General features: G+C 33.3%; 1 protein-coding gene across 6 annotated transcripts in view; it reads right to left on the reverse strand.

Moving 5' to 3' along the window:
• Positions 1 to 17,767, reverse strand: part of EML4 (EMAP like 4) — a 141,054-nt gene that overhangs the window by 55,571 nt on the left and 67,716 nt on the right. For 2 of the 6 annotated variants that reach the window (XM_019757062.3, XM_088796195.1), the window contains exons 3-7: positions 13,370 to 13,499; positions 10,070 to 10,243; positions 8,061 to 8,189; positions 7,547 to 7,572; positions 7,318 to 7,350 (exon numbers count right to left, since the gene is read on the reverse strand). In XM_019757062.3, coding sequence (XP_019612621.1) covers positions 7,318 to 7,350; positions 7,547 to 7,572; positions 8,061 to 8,189; positions 10,070 to 10,243; positions 13,370 to 13,499 — 492 coding nt within the window. The remainder of the gene's footprint in view (positions 1 to 7,317; positions 7,351 to 7,546; positions 7,573 to 8,060; positions 8,190 to 10,069; positions 10,244 to 13,369; positions 13,500 to 17,767) is intronic. The other 4 variants (XM_074331922.2, XM_088796196.1, XM_019757065.3 and 1 more) reach the window with 3 other exon arrangements.

The following is a 17,767-nucleotide window of genomic DNA, read 5'->3' on the forward strand; positions in this document are numbered from 1 at the left end:
TATTTGTTCGTTGCTATAATTCAAGATCAGACATTCTCGCGACGGCCACAAAAACACGCAATAACAATAATGAATGCCACTCAGGAAGACCCCGCCACCCATCAACACAAACACAGCTGTGAGACACTGATATACCAAGGTTATGAAACCTTACCAAGCTGTTTGTACAGTGCTACCAACATGGTGGCAAGTTCACGAACTTAATTGTCAGACCTCGTATTGCTGAAAACTTCTCTGAACTAAGCAAAATATAGTCGTACTTTAAAAACTCCCTCAACTCATTCATTTATATCCCCAAGAAAAGTTATTTTAAGTACTAAATAAATGAAAAAAATTTTCATTTCATCTGAATATACCAAGTTGGATTTAATTTTTTTTAAAAAATTCAAAAAATATACTTCAAATGTCAAAATATTTATCCCTCTACCCTTTTTTAAATTAAATATAATAGAAAGAGAATCAGGAGTCCCCAGAGGAACAATAAAAACCTTTATATGAAATTCTAATTAAACAGATTAAAGAGAGACTTCAATTTTACCTTTAATGCTTTCTTTTTTCAAAAACTGAGTCAAATAAAGCGAAACATAAAGATCTAATAAATCTGGGTGGTCAGTACATGTGTGACTGCTGTATTATTAGCACACAGTTTTAGACATCAAAATACTTCACAATCTTTAAAAAGCATTCTTAAATGAAATAATCAACAGAATATTTTTTGGTGAAATTGTTCCTTGAAGAACCAATTGTGAGTATAGTTCAGGAATGTGGCACATGATTTACTACGCCTTTTCTTGAAATCTTGGTATACGTCACTGATCAACTGTATGTTTTTTCTGCTAAGCCTATCACAAGTTTCAAAATTCTTTTCAAAGTGCTTCAGGAAAATGTCAGAATGAGCAACACACCATGGAGTCTAATTGCCATTTCTGGACAAAATGGATCTGTAATCATGCTATCTATATCTCAGTTAACTGGCATGTTTGAGGAATGGAGATTTTCCTGGTTAAATGCATTTTTTAGTACAGATTTAGAAAAAATTATGTCTATGGTTGTGAAAATACAGTATGGGTAAAAAGTGTTTAACCAGAATAAAATAAATATTCACAAAGCTAGAGGTTCTCTTGTGAAAAGTCATGTTCTCCATGTCCAAAGGGGGCAGTTGGGCTTTTTTTCACTAAGCTAAAAATAAGGAAAAGGGACAACAAGAACACATTCTTAGAAGATGGGATAGTTTTTGAAAAGTTCGACAGCCTTTAAACGTATTTTAATCTAGAAGATTGTTACCCACAACATTAAGAACTCAGATCTTTGCTTCACTGGGCTTTTAAAAAATCTCCGATAGAGAGAGCTCCCATTTTTGGTTTCCTTTTAAAATAGACAATATTTGAAGAAGCCTGAACCTAAGGATCTAAGTAATGTTCATACAGCCTATTTTAAAAGGCCCAAGATCTAAATTTTAGAAACTTTTTTTTTTTTTGGAAATGCAGTATTCAGTTTCCTGCTCTTCCTCCTTATTCACACTCTAAATTCTGGAATTGTAAACTTTTGGGTACCATCTCAATACCAACAAGGAAAGACACTATCCACAGCTCAATTAAAGGCTTTTGACTTTTTGGTTTGTCTCAAATTGCACACCCTCTCAGCAGGTAACAATATACTCCCTCACTCTCAATAAGTAACATGATATACAGTACCAGTAGGACACTATCCTCCTATATATTTTATAGGTAAATTTTAGCTATTCTTTCAGATACAATGCTGTTTACACGGGTATGATAGGGTTTTGGACAGCACATGCCCAGAGTCAACAGGTCAGAAAACAACACAGGGCACTGAACAAAAGCACCTGCATTCAAATTCTTTAAAAGGTAGATTAAAATAAGTTAGTGAAGGAACAGGGGCTGCCCTCCATTTTTCTATTTGCTGCAAAAAAAGAGCCTTCAAAAAGTTATTAATTAGAGACCCTTAGTGATGTCTAGTACCAGCCTAACTCTATGCGAGGGACTGAGGTTCAAGGACTAGAGTCATAGAAAAAAATGATCAGATGACCAATGTTTCATTCTTTTAAAATTTCCTTTGGCTCAAAATGGAATAGTTCAAAATGGAATTTTCAGCTTCTCCTTCCCAACTTACACTCATAATTTTAGTCATTATAGGATTCTGATTCTATAAATGTCTGTGGTACAGGTCATTTCACCTCGAACTAGGGCTCATGTTTCTAGTACATTCTTTCCACTAAACCATTTTGCTTCCCTTTCCTAAGGGAGGTGCCTAATGAAGCTCCTGTTGCTTAGAATGAACCTGTATTTTATAAACGTAATGGTGAACAAATACAAAATTGCATGCATACTATGATCAATGACCTTGCTGTTCCTTAACATAGCAAGAAAGCTCTTGCCTCAGGGTTTACGGACTTCTAGCTTTCTCTGCTCATTAAATGCTTTTCTCCAGACAGCTACATATTTCACTCACTTCCTTCAGGTAGCTCAACTATCACTTTATCAGAAATGTCTTCCCTGACTACTCTGTATAAAATAGCAATTCTCTACTCTCCTTATTCTTTCCCAATATGTATTACCTGACATATTAAATATTTATTATCTGCTTCTTATATATAGAATATAAGTTCCACAGACTTCAGACATTGTAACTGCTGAATCCCTGAAGGCCGAGGATAGGTCTCGACAAAACAAGCATTCAATAAATACTTGTTAAATTACTGAATTTTAAAATATGTATTTGACAAAGAACAATAAAGAAACATCAGAACTGCGACAGCTTTTAAAAGGACGATTATTTAGATTTTTCCCTCCAATTTTGTAAATGATTTTATATTTTTAGATTTGAACTGTTTAGCTATAACAAATTACCAAAGGATTTTAGACAGTATGTATTTCAAAATGACTTTTAAAGTATTTTTTATCCGAAGCATTTTTGACAGGTAGCTAGATAGCTAATAATAGCCAAGTGCTTCTCAATTTTCTAAGATACTATAATGATATTCTTCCATTTAAACACACCTGTAGTCAGGATATTACTGCATCGATTCTGTAGTTAAGTAAGAATGAATCTAATCTTAGAGCAGTCAGATGCACTATAAGAGGAAGTAAGAGTGTGATTTGCTGATTGCTGAGTTCCCTTTCCTCAATTAATCAGATTTCTCTCCAGTAGGGATCTGAGTCATTCAGGTTCTAAATATGATCAGATAATTATGTGCTAATTCTAAACAGCACAAGTTTTCAACGCTACAAGGGAAAAATGATTTAATATTCAAGCCTGAAAAAAACAGGAACATGTAATAATTTGAGGGCGTTCAGGTTCTACCCTAGAAATGAGGACATGTGCCGCTTATTTTCCATATTTAAAAAATTATAATATACTCAATAACTCAAGCTTACAGGCTGTACTCATTTTGCTTATTACAAAATCTGTCAGACTATTATCTATATTTCCAAATAGATAATTTTATAAAAGGTGTTTATAGTCCCCCAAGTTAGCTCAAAAAACTTTCTAATCAATAACTTAACCAAACGAATAGTGCTGCGCCAGAACTTAACTGCTACATCTAACAATAAATCGTCCTATAGGAAAAATTCAGTTTAACTTGATGTACTAAGTCTTTATTTCTCTTTCAATGGGAGCAGAATCCACCAGAATTAGGGAGAAGAGGAATGAAAAGGGTTTAGGCTTCTGGGATTTGAGTGCAGATAAAGCTCAAAGTCAGTAAGAGCCCCTTTTTAGTGGTATGACCTGTCCTTCCTCCCACACGGAGCCTCAGAACTTGCCCCGTGTAGATCCCAGTCCATCTCTTATTGCTTTCATCCACGTGTCCTTCCTTCTGCCTAAGTGCTGATCAGAATACGCAGTTGTACAGGTCTTCTCCTCTGCTGTGGCTGAAGTACAGGCCTTTGACATTACGTTTTCCCTGCTACCACTCACCTATATGTACCAAATGTAAGTAGGCTTCTTCCCAAATCAAATTAGATGGCTTGGAGCAAGCCACACTTGTCATTGTCAAAAAAGAGCTAAAGAAACCAATAAATCATATTTTTAAGAAGCTGTCCAAAAATGACACATATTTTGGATCAATATCTGACATGTAAGAAACTGTATTGTGAAATATGCTATGCAAAATGAATACCAAACTTTAAAAATGTATCTACAATTTATATCAAACAGAGATCATCTATTTAATGGTCATCTTCGCCTTATACATTTGAGTACAAAATTTTACAGCCAGACATATATATTAAAAACTAAAATTTACTTGGTACTATGTTTAAACACATTAGCTTTAATTTTTATAATAATCCTTTGAGGGTTTATTATTGTCTCAGTTATAGATGAGAAAACAAGACTTAAGAAGGTGAAGTAACCTCAAGGTCACATAGCTAAGTAATGGTGAATCCAGTCTCTGGACTCCAAAATGCATGTATTTAAACACCTACACTATGTTGCTTGCTATACATCTCTACAGGTAGATTAAGTCTTATAGACAACTCAAGTGTAACTGTCCAAAACCAAACTCTTAATTCTTTTCTGTACATTTAGTCCTCATCAAACGTTCCTTACTTATAGATGCCTCTGACCTAGTTGCTCAAGTTAGCCTTTCAAAGATTCCCTCTGTTATCTCTTATACTCCACCTATCTCCTAAACTGCCTAGAATCCATCCACTTCTCTCTATAAACTCTGTCTCAATTTCAGTGAGGCCTGAGCTACCTAACAGGCTGAAGCACAAGAGTTCTCCCTGAAGGTACACTCCAGTGGTAAGAGTGTACTGCAGATAGGATATACCGTGTTTTCCCGAAAATAAGACCTCGCCGGACAATCAGCTCTAATGGTCTTTTTTCTTAAACAGACATTATCACTTGAATACCACCAATTGGTTCATTTTTCTTAATCTTGGTTCTTTTTTTTAAAAGATTTTATTGGGGAAGGGGAATAGGACTTTATTGGGGAACAGTGTGTACTTCCAGGACTTTTTTTCTAAGTCAAGTGTTGTCCTTTCAATCTTAGTTGTGGAGGGTGCTGTTCAGCTTCAAGTTGTCCTTTCAGTCTTAGTTGTGGAGGGCGCAGCTCAGCTCCAGGTCCAGTTGCTGTTGTTAGTTGCAGGGGGCACAGCCCACCATCCCTTGCGGGAGTCGAACCGGCAACCTTGTGGTTGAGAGCCCACTGGCCCATGTGGGAATCGAACTGGCAGCCTTTGGAGTTAGGAGCATGGAGCTCCAACCGCCTGAGCCATCAGGCTGGCCCCTCTAATGGTCTTCTGGAGCAAAAATTAATATAAGACCTGGTATTATATTATATTATTTATATTATACCTGGTATATCGTATCATCTCATCTCATCTCATCTCATCATATCATAACGGGTCTTATATTATAGTAAAATAAGACCAGGTCTTATATTAATTTTTGCTCCAAAAGACGCATTAGAACTGACTGTTTGGCTAGGTCTTATTTTCGGGGCAACACAGTAGCTGATTAAAGTAGCAAAGGAATAGGCTCAAATTCCAAAAATAAGGCTAAATGCAAGCAACATTTAACAGGATTAAACTGCAACATCTGGGACATCTTTTTGAGTGAAAATTCTTGTAACAGAATTTAACTTATTTTTCTATATCCTTTTCTAGCTTTTCATTCCTACCTTATTCCCAGACATGGGCTAAAAACCTGCTTAGTGATGCATCCGTAGCAAAACCCTCCCCTTTTAAATACATTTATTTACCTACATACCGTTTCCCTGAAAATAAGATCTGGCCAGACAATCAGCTCGAATGCGTCTTTTGGAGCAAAAATTAATATAAGATCCGGCATTAAATTAATTATATTATATCATATCATCTTATATTATATTACTGGGTCTTATATTATAGTAAAATAAAACCAGGTCTTATATTAATTTTTGCTCCAAAAGACACATTAGAACTGATTGTCTGGCTAGGTCTTATTTTCAGGGAAACGCGGTACCTGAAGATTTTTGAAAACTGTCACCAACACAAAACACTCACTTATATACTAAACTTAAGTTCTTTTTTCCTTCCAAAGAACATACCACCACATGAGAAAGAGGCAGGTAGCCTGTTCTCATTTACCCTAGAAGGATTTTATAAAACTTAAGCTCTTTAACCAAAACATGTAATAACAATAGCATCTTTTAATACTTACAGTGTCTTCTATTTTTAAAGTATTCTCATGTATATTACTTCATCCTTAAGCAGTCATGTGAAGTAAGCTTTCATAGTTATTATTCTCAGATTAGAAAACTCTCAGACATTGTCATTTTCCTTAGGTCACAAGGCTATTATGTAGAAGAGCCAGGACCAAGCACTAAACACAGAGATTCTTCATTCACTACTTTTTCCACTAAATATCATTGCTCATATTTTTTAAAAATGTTTTGCTATATAATAGTAAGAGTTGTCTTTGTAAATAAAAATCTCATTTTTTCCTTAAAGTATTTCAACCATTACTTAACTTATATTTAATTATAAAAGAGGGAGAAAGTAAGACCGAGAAGAACGCCAGCTAAAATCAACTTCATTTAAAATCTCTATGTAAAAACAAATGATCCCAAGATTACAAATAAATATTTCTTTTCCTATTAGAACCAAAGAAAGTAAAATTCCATAGGAGTCAAGTTAAATCTCTAACAAAAATTTTAACCACATTGTTAATATAATAGCCCAGAAAATAAAAATTATGACACATAGAAATGAACTGTAAAAAGCATGCACAGAAAGGACATGCTTTCATTTAGACAGCATGCTTCAATTAATTTGCAGGCAATCTAAGGAGAATGTAAAACTAATGTATAAACCTTCCCTACTTTGCAATTAAATACATATTTACAGAAAGTCTGCTCTTCTTTTGGTCAGAACAAGCCAACAACAGCAAGTAGTCAGAAATTATAATATAAAAAAATTTAAGAGGAAATGGATTTGCTAGACTCATTATATTTTCAGTCTGAGCTTTAAGAAATGAGTGATTATTTGCAATGAAGTTGGCAAGACAGGAAGTTGAGTTAAAATATATCAATCTTTTAAATGGCTTTTCTAAGTACAACTTTTATTGTTTTGAAAAAGAGGGAAATTTCAGTGTTTTATACCTCTTTGTAACAATGTATTTATATCTACTGTTGAATCTTCTGAGCTCACAGAAATAAGATGGATTTTTAGAAAAGTAGATGGATTCACCAGTTCAAATTACCGTATTTCATTTAGAGGAAAGTTGGGTAGTATAAATAATGAAAAGCCAAATAAGAGATCCAGGAAGAAATTAACTTAGAAGGCGACCAACTACGCAGCTTATTCTTACCTTGGCTGTTTTTTTCACGGGTTGACATTTTTGCTGGTTGAGACAAAAATGACATATCTTACAATAAAAACTGAGCATTTCTTAAATGACTATAATAATGCACTTCTCTTTACTTATTATGAGCTAATAAAATACAGTTAATGAAAACAGTCAATATTCCTATCAATTAGTAATAATCAAACTGATGTAGAAAAGCAACATAAATATTTTTAAAAAGGGATTTATTTACCTTGGTTGATGATGACATCTTTATGCCTACAAAAGGAATTTAAAGACATTTATTTTATAATTTTATTTGGCTGATCATTAGAATAACCTGAAGAAATTGTAAAGGGTTCAACGCCTAGGCCATATTCCAGATAAATCTCTAGAAGTGATTTTTAAAAGCTTCAGTACTTTAAAAAGCTTCTCACTGGTCTCAACTACTAATATATATTATTTTATAGAACAATGGATATTCTATAAGATTACCTAAACGAAGTTCTTTCATAGAAAGAACTTATGAAAAACACTCAAATCTTATGGGACCACTGATTTATTATGTGAGTTGAGGAGCATTAACAGGAAGACATCGCCTTTTCTAGAACATCTAAAAAAATAAATGCACTTAGAAGAAAAAACATAAAATTATAGTATAGGTTTTTTTAAAAAAGGACTCAAGCTAAGCATTTAATTATACATGCAAACGTGACAGGCATATAATTATTAATTTTTAGATATAACTCAGAAAGCATAATACTTACTTGTCTGTATTTTTTATAACTTTTGATATTAATTTTGATGTTGAAACAGCCTTCAATAATTTATTACGACTATCATCTGAATTTTCCCATGAATTATGTGACTTTTCAGTTGTTGGTGGTCGTTTTATGCTGGAAGAAACATATTAAATTCTTAGAGAAAAATTCTCAGTAAAATGACATGTAATTTACAGTGTACATAGAACATAAAACAGCAAGTAACATTTCCTAAAGCTAATCCAGAAAAGAGAAGGAAGGATTAGTTGAAAGGTTCTGCCTGGATGAGTGAAGGAGTTATGCAAGGCAATGGCCAACTCTATATTATAATTGTCACTATTATTTAGAAGATTCATTAGAATAAATATTACCTGATTTTTAAAAAAATGTACTTTTGTTGTTAATGGGGAAAAAACCGTTTGCTTAAATCTCCAAGAAGCATTATTTCTCATAATTTGTGAAACTGTGTGAATCTATGAAAAAAAACATGTACTTTTTTCTAAGTCATTACAAGGCTGCTATTTTTGTTTTTATGTCCTCGTTATATATGGTAAAAATGACAATTTCTAAACAAACTGTGGGACTAAAACTTGTTTGTATCTTTTAGAGACAATTTTACCCATGACCAGAACTACATATGATTTAACACAAGAATGTTGTATTATCAATACTAATTCCATATACTTATAACTGAAATTTTTATATTTATAAATGAGTTTTTGGCTGCATTGCTAACTATCTTACAACTCATCCAGTCTTCAAGACTTCTTGCAATAGTATATCCAAAGAGCAATTTAGAATGGCAAGCACATTTCCAAGAGACCTTAAGAAGCTGAAAAAAAGATCTGGAACAAAGAAGATACCAAGTTAAATTAGAACCTTAAAGAGATTTATTATTAAAAAAGCCACCTTTAACCGCACACACTCCAAAGTTGCATAACATTAATGAGCTATATCCAAGAAAAACTCCATATGAGAACAGGCAAAAGAATTACAAACCATTTAGATAGCATAATAAGAATCTGCGTGATACACAGAGAGAGCATTTTTAAAATGTTAAACATGCATCAATGAAGTGAAGGGTTTTTTGTTTTCTCAAATTTCCATTAGAGACTTGAGGCAAAATATTAAACTGATCAAATAAAATACATTATAAAAATTTTTAAGAATGATTGTCATTTATTTTACTAAAATCCTAGCCAGTTCTGGGAACGGTTTAAAATTTCCTAAGATTTCCAAACAGAAGTATGATAATAAAATATATCTATACCTAATCATACAGCTGGAACCAGCATTTCTAAAGCAGGCAAATTTCATTAAGTTGATGTAAATATTTGATTACAAGGCAGCTGTAGCACTGAACTCTCAGCATGCAGGTTTAGATCCCCAATTCAGGCTCACACACATTGTTAGAACGTTTCTTCCTTCTCCCCCTCTCGTAACTTTAAAATATTAATTATTACAGACACAGAGAGAAGCCCTCAAGCAAGCCTTTAGCATAGAAAAGACCAGGTGAAATGGATTCATTTTTCTACTCAAGGAAGAACTTATCCTCCCAAAACCGAAACTGAGATTCAGTCACAATGAACAGCCATTTGCTGAGAGGGGCGACTGCAAGTTGATGGTTGTAATGATGCCCAAATGTGGAGAGGATAATTATATATGGCAATTTTTAAATTATATATGGCTATAAATTTATGCATAATTATATATAAATTTTTAAGATTCTACAATTTTATTATAAAAACACTGTTTTGGTTTTAGGTTATTTCTGCCTTTCTTTCATCAAATTGTTTATAACTTAGTTTTTTCCCCAGTTTTAACTGAGAAATCTTGTTGACCTTAAATCTCCATTTCCCAACGTGCTAAAATATAGATTACAGCAACGAAGAAGGAAAAAAAAATAAGCCACCCAGCTTTCTCTTGGAATCCATGGATAGCAACTTTTTCCATGTCACAGAACTTAGGTATCATTACAACCGTTGCCTAGCGCTGTACTTGGGGACAGTTAAAACCTTTTGGTGGGAGTAGAATTCTTGCTTTCTTGAGTTTGTCTGTGTGTTTGGAGAGGCTGTGAAGAGGGCTGGGGAGAAGGTGATGCTCGAATTTGTGGACTTTGATCATTAGAATGAGATTCCTCTTTTTTTTCTCTCTGTCCTTGTGGTTTTTCTTTCTTTTTTTCTGTACCACTGTAAAATAAAGTATAACATGGAACAACACATATTTAAACAAATTAAAAATATATATCAAATGATGGAAAAAGTGATTATAGAATTCAAAATCCTAAGTCATACAGCTAATACAACTTACACTGCTCTCATTCAACAATGAAGATATTTTTTTGAAAATTCTGAAGTTATTAAAGTCTTCAGTGAAGAATTTATAAGACTCTAAGGTATTTTTATCTACGAAGATTGCCCCTTTCAATCAAAATGACTTCTAAGGCATTTGCCCCCTTGGCAGATTTTGGGGACAATAGAAGAACTCTTAACTGACTTCAACCTACCAAAATCAGAGCATTAGTGACACTTCCCATTACGTTTATAAAACATACTGACATTGGAAGCACAATGAATGCTCATGTTTAGTAGGTTATCCTCTAATTCCCATTTCTTCTGTATACTTCTGCTCCTGCCAGTTGAGTTTTAAACTTACCAAGAGTCAACTGTTTCTTCCCCTGAATCTGTTTATGCTAGTGATACTCGTTCTTTTAATTGGAAGTTAATTAAATACAAAGAAAATTGACAAAATATACATAGAAAAGAGACCTGTAATTTCTATGAAAACTAAATTGAATGCTCTGGAAAGAGTCTATAAAAATGAGTTACTAAAAAAACAAAAATAAAACATTATTATTTTGTGTACGTGAGACAATTGTAAGAGGTTGAGGGGAAATAATCATAAAGATATGGGTTTTAATTCATATTGTTTTGTGAGTTTTAAATTTCTTACTCTGTTTTATAAAATAAAACAAAAAGTTATAAAAATGATTTATGGTTATATTTTATGCAAGATAGTCAATAAGGAAACTAATCAGTGATGCATACCTATTAGGCTAGTACAAAAGTAACTGCGGTTTGAAAGGTTAAAAACAACTGCAAAAACCGCAATTACTTTTGCACTAACCTAATAGAAAGGGGGGTGGGAGGCTCATTCAAATTGACAGATGAATATATATAAATGTTTTATGTTAAAATATTTAAAATATTTATGTATAAATTCACACTTTGACTCTTGATTAACGAGGCACCTGCCATTCCCAATCATACTGGATAAGATTCCTTATGTTACACAAACAATTTTTGACAACAGTACAGAGCAGATGAAATCAAGACTTGAATTCCGGGGTTGGAAAGATAGAAAACTATCTATCAACTGTCTATACTTCTTACTTAATCTAAGGACATTTTAAGCAAATATACATAGTATAAATAATATATCACATTATAATATTTTTAAATGTTAAAATATAATTTGACAGTGACATTTCCTAATCTGATTTAGTTCTGATACCTTTCAGTACCCACTTCATGTTCAATTTTTTAAAGTATATGTTGAGAAATACAATTCTACCTCAAAAATATCCGACTAACTTTGAAATTTGTAACAGACTTAGAAATTACTTCTTGTTGTTCTTCAAACTATGCTGAATGCATAGGTCACTTAACCTTATGTGAGCCCAGTACAACCTAAAAGAGAATTTCCTACTGGGTTATTTAAAAGCAAAATATTACAGAGCCCCTGCATCATAAAGTAACAAACTCACATAGTAACTGCTGAGTTACTATCATGCATAATACTGATCATTGCACTATACTTTAGCTATGTAAGAAAATGGGGCAAATCCAAACTATTACTGGACAAAAGGAAGTTGATTAAAAGCTTAAATTAAAATTTCCAGTATGCGTTTTTCTCATAATTTATCCTTTGTTTCTTGAAAGTGGAGCACTGGTAATAAATTTTGGCATGCTATGGAGGAAAAAGTCTAGATTTTGTAATGAAAATGACTTCAACGACAATTCTAGAAGGGATTTTAAAAAGGCCTAAAGATCTTGTCATTTCTTCACCATTCCTGTAGCCAAATGTTTGGTTAACATCTATAAATCCACATTGATGAATAATTCAGTCATTGGCATTGGTTTACTGAGGCAACCATTTTCCATCAGTACATTGTAAATATTATTCTATTATTGAAGGTCCTCAATCATTCTTTGAAGAAAATAGTTGTAAGATTATGTAATTGATCTCTTGTGGTCTCTCCAAACTCTATATGGAATAATTTGCTAGGAATTAAACAAAAGCAATTTTGATGAAACAATAAATTGATGAAAAGAACATATATGTACAATGTAAATCTGTAATCCATCAAACTTTTATACTGCAGTATTTCCACTGGCCTCCTGCCCTCCGTCCCCGAACACACACACACACACACACACACACACACACACACACACACACACACACCACAGTATTACAGCATTTTGAATTAAGCCTTAATTTTACAGTCATAGTTGAAGAATAAAAGTTATAATAGTGTTTAACCTCCTCTTAATGTAGATACATATCAAAGATTCTATTTCTCCTTTAAAAATGCTGTATAAAAGAATGACAAATACCATATGATTTCACTTATGCGGAATTAAAAACAAACAAAACAGACTCACAGATATAGAAAACAATCTGATGGTTACTAGAAGGGAGGAAGTGAAGATTTGGATGAAAAAGGTGAACGGGAATTAAAAGGTACAAACTTCATTATAAAATAAGTAAGTTACAGGGATATAATTAATGTACAACATAGGGAATATAGTCAATAATATCGCAATAACTTTGCACGGTCACAGATGGGTACTAGACTTAACATGGTGATCATGTCCTAAGGTATATAAATGTCAAATCACTGTGCTGTACACCTGAAACTAATATAATACTGTATGTCAATTATACTACTTTCATAATAAAATAAGCATGCTGTATCAAATATATCACTTGCTACAGAAAATTCATTTGTGTAAGTACATTAAATACAGTGATGCTGATCTCAACAAACACTTGTTAAAAAAATAAATAAAACCATGAAATGAATCTGCTTTCTTTCTTTAGTAACAACTGAAAGCTGCCTCACCCAATTCGGTAGATACCATGAACGTAAACTGAGTGCGTATAGGCTGGATGTCTCTATATTCAGAGTTAGAGAATTCAAAGGACATGCTCAAATTCTTTAAGACCTATTTCATATTTATTTCAAAAGTAGACTGAGTTATCACATTCAGACAATTCTATGTTAGATTTCCCCCCTTACAAATGGATACCTTTTAGCAGCAGATGAAAGAGTTTCTTTTCTTGCAACCGAGACAGAGCTGGTATGACTTGGTTTTCTGTTTGCACCACTCCCATTGGTTATACAGGACATGGAAATAGCTTCTCGAATGCCTGGCTGGCCTAAAGATGGTTAAGAAAAATTTTTTTAACATCAAACTTCAGAATACTTCTCAAACATTGGCGTTTTAAAAATTAAGTCCATTCGTGTTTGGAACTAGTAAGCAAATTGCTACCCCTGATATACAGCATACAATACTGCCTCAAGATTTAATCTGATGAAAACACAGAAAAGCCATGCAAAGTTGCTAAATGGCAGCACGACTCATTACCTAGCTAAATGGTTTGCTCTCCACACATAGCATCTTTAAAGCACATGATCCAAAGTTGTGCTTCAAATTAAACCAAAAATCCCCATGTCACTGATTTTCAGAAATAGCTCAGGTTCTATCGATATTTAATTAGAAATCCCAGAAATCATCAATGGTAAATCATAGCATGTTATTCCATATTAATAAACCATAAGTATACAAAGTAACTTCTGCTTTCTTAATTTATACAGTAGAAGGACAGGAAGATTCAAAGTCACAAAACAGCCACATCTATTCAAGGGACAAATTTATTTTAAGATTTGGTAATAGAGAACAGTTTTGAATGCTTGGACCCAGTTTTCTCACATGCACACAAGAAAATCTAACTTTTAAATCTAGCCACTCTCATGTTTGTTTGCTTCTCTTCATAAAAGCACAGATTAAAAAACGTTTATGTATAGAGCCTAAAGTACCACACATGATTGTGTAACACGGCATTGTTGATATGAATAAGCATCTGGGGCCACCTGTATCATAATCATCTAAAGTGCTTCCTTAATATAGAGATTCCTGTATCTATATTAAGGAATATAGATATTCCTTATATGGAAAGACCAAATGACCCAGCAAAGACCAAATGACTCAGAAGAGAGGAAGCAGGACACTTACTGTATGTATCTTTTGAAACTTCCCAGGAAAATTTTCACATATTATAAGGTACAGCAACCTCCCACATTATGCTAATATCACTTGTCATCAGATCTAGTGCTAGTCTGCCAAACAGGTGACTTCCTGTTTTATTACAGCTTTTTTGAAAATAATTGTGATGTAAAATACTCATAACATAAAATTTACCGTTTAACCATTTAAAAGGTACGTTCAGTGGCATTCAGTATATTCAATGTTGCGCAACCATCACCATTATTCAGTTCCAGAATATTTTCATCACCCCAACCAGAAACCCTGTATTCATTAGTCACCATTTATTCCTCCCTCCCTCCCTCCTTTCTTCCTCCCTACCCTTATCAACCTTCCTCCCTCCCACACCCTTATCAACCATTAATCTGCATTAATCTCCGCAGATTTGCCTATTGCAAATATTTCACATACATGAAAGCAATACAATATGTGCTCTTTTGTGTTTGGCTTCATCTACTTAACCACAATGTTTTCAAGGTTCAATCCATGTGGCAGCATCTCGAGTACTTTCTTCTTTTTAATAGCTGAATTATATCCCATTGTATGAATATACTACATTCTGTTTATCCATTCATCCATTGATGGACATCTGTTTCCACCTTTTGGCTATTGTGAGCAGTGCTACCATAAACATTTGCCTACAAGTTTTCATTTGAACATCTCTTCAATTTTTTGGAGTATATAGCTAGGAGTAGAATTGCTGGGTCCCATGGTTATCTTATGTTTAACTTAGTGAGGGATCAACAAACATAGCAGCTGCACCATTTTACAATCCCACCAACAATGTAAGAGGGTCCCGATTTTACCCTTTTTCTTTTTTTAACTTATAGCCCTCTCAGTGAGTATTAAGTACTCTCTCACTGGTTTTGATTTGCATTTCCCTGATGATGTGAATCTTTTACTGGGCTTGTTGGACATCTGTATATTCTCTTTGGAGAAGTATCTATTCAAGTTCTTTGCCCAGTTTTCAATAGGACTACATGATGTAAACTGTTAAGTCTCCCTTCTTTTTTTCAGTCATTTCTAGCTAAAGGTTTGTCGATCTTTTTTATTAAAAAAACTTTGGTTTCATTAATTCTACTGTTTTCCTATACTCTACTTCATTTATCTCAATCTTTATATTACCGTCCCTCTGCTACCTTCGGGTTTAGTTTTTCTTTCTTTTTCTACTTCCTTAAGGTTACTAATTTGAGATCTTTGTTATTTTTTAACGCAGGCATTTACAGCTATACATTTCCTCTGAACATTGCTTTTGCTATATCAACAGCTGGTTTTTGAAAGAAATGTAAATTGTTTTACTTTTTGTTAACACCAAAAAAAAAACACCCCAAAACAAAAAACATTAGCCACTATATAAAAAAACATAAAGTCTGCAATCCACTTCTCATGCTCTTTCAATGTCCCAAACCTCATCTCAAGAGAAGTCAATGACACCCATTGGAATAGCTATAACCGCCCCCACCCCCAAAACCCAAAATTAACAAATGTTGGCAAGGATGTGCAGAAATTGGAACCCTTGTGCATTTCTGGTAGGAATGTAAAATGGTACAGGTGCTGTGGAAAACAGTATTAGCTGTTCCTCAAAAAACTAAACACAGAATTATTGTATGATCTAAAAATTCCACTTCTAGGTATATATACTCGAAATAATTGATAGCATGGAGTTGAGCAGATATTTGTACACACATGTTCATAGAAGTATTATTCACAATAGCCAAAAGGTGGAAACCACCCAATGTCCATGGACAGATGAATGGATAAATAAATGTGGTATATATTAGGTTGGTGCAAAAGTAATTGCGGTTTAAAAGGTTAAAAATAACTGCAAAAACCGCAATTACTTTTGCACAAACCTAATACATACAATGGAGTATTATTCAGCCTAAAAAAACAAAGTTGTGAAACATACTATAACATGGGTAGACCTTGAAGACATTATTCTAAGTGAAATAAGTCAGACACAAAAGGACAAATATTGTATGATTTCAATTATACAAGGTACTTAGAGTAGTCAAATTCATAGAAATGGAAAACAGAACGGTGGTTGTTAGAGACTCAGGGTGGGAAGGGAAAGAGCGAATGTAGAGTTATTGTTTAATGGCTACAGTTTCAGTTTGGGAAGACGAAGGTTTCTGAAGATGGACAGTGGTGATGGGTGCACAACAATATGTATTTAATGACAATGAACCACACACCTAAAAGTAGTTAAAATGGTAAATTTCATGTTATGTATATTTTACCACAATAAAAAAAAGTTTAGAAAAAGAAAGCAACACATAACCTATGTTTCTAAGACCTACAGTTTACTGTTTAATTCTTCAATCAAATGCTTTCAAGGTAGCTGAAGAATTTATCATTCATCTTCATAATTACATGGCAGTCAATGGAAAAACAGAAAATGGTGCTGATGTGAGTGAAAAAGTATGTCTCAAAAACATAATATATGACTGAAAATTATCAAGTACTATAACAAATCGTTAGTCTAAACTGAACTCTCATTGGATGTGGTTGATTGTATAGTGACTAGTGAAAGAAAATAAAATTAAAAACAACACCTGAGAAATTCTGGAGCCAAAAACTGACAAACAAATGATAACTTCATTATATTTTTTATTTCTTTATCAGAACCTCCCCCTCCCAACATATACACATGATGTAAGCCTTTCAGAGATGAATTATGTATACATATTCTATTTCTGAAGAACTGGAGCTCAACACTGACATAAGCCATGGATACTTCTGAATTTCCTGTTTTAAATCATGTCCAATCCTCTCATAAACAAATACATAACAAAATGTCTTCATGTTCTTTTTACTCAAGAAGATCTTGCATTGCATATACACCAAGGTAGCATCTGTCTCCACAGAAAAACAAACATATTATACTCCCAGTTAGTTATAAACAGGATAATCTTTTCAGTTTCTAAATATTCTGATTAGGGTCACAATTTGCCTGAGGAGTATTAAGTCCTCTGTAGCTCATTTGAAATTACTAACCTATGGTTCTTCTATTCACAAAACACCAACAAATTATTAGCACTGTTCAAAACATATGTACATAATTCTATATACTGGAGGTATACACATGACTTGTATTCATCTTTTGTTATCAGTATATACTGAGTATTACAATTTTAATGCAGTTTTTCCTTTCGTAAAATGTGCATACATTTTTTTGGCACCCTCTGTATAATTCACAAATATTATTATCTCTGCTTTTCACATGTAATGGCATTGTTTCAGTTGTATTTGAATTTTCTGCAGTCTCTTGAATGTCATTTAAAAAATAACTACCATTCTTTTACCAATGCCTCAAATGGCACATCAACCTCAACTTAGTATTTTTAGAAATTACTAACCTAAATTGACATCTTATATTGA

Source organism: Rhinolophus sinicus, chromosome 2 (assembly GCF_057876585.1).
Source record: "Rhinolophus sinicus isolate RSI-liver-muscle chromosome 2, RSI-T2T, whole genome shotgun sequence".
Classification (NCBI taxonomy): domain Eukaryota; kingdom Metazoa; phylum Chordata; class Mammalia; order Chiroptera; family Rhinolophidae; genus Rhinolophus; species Rhinolophus sinicus.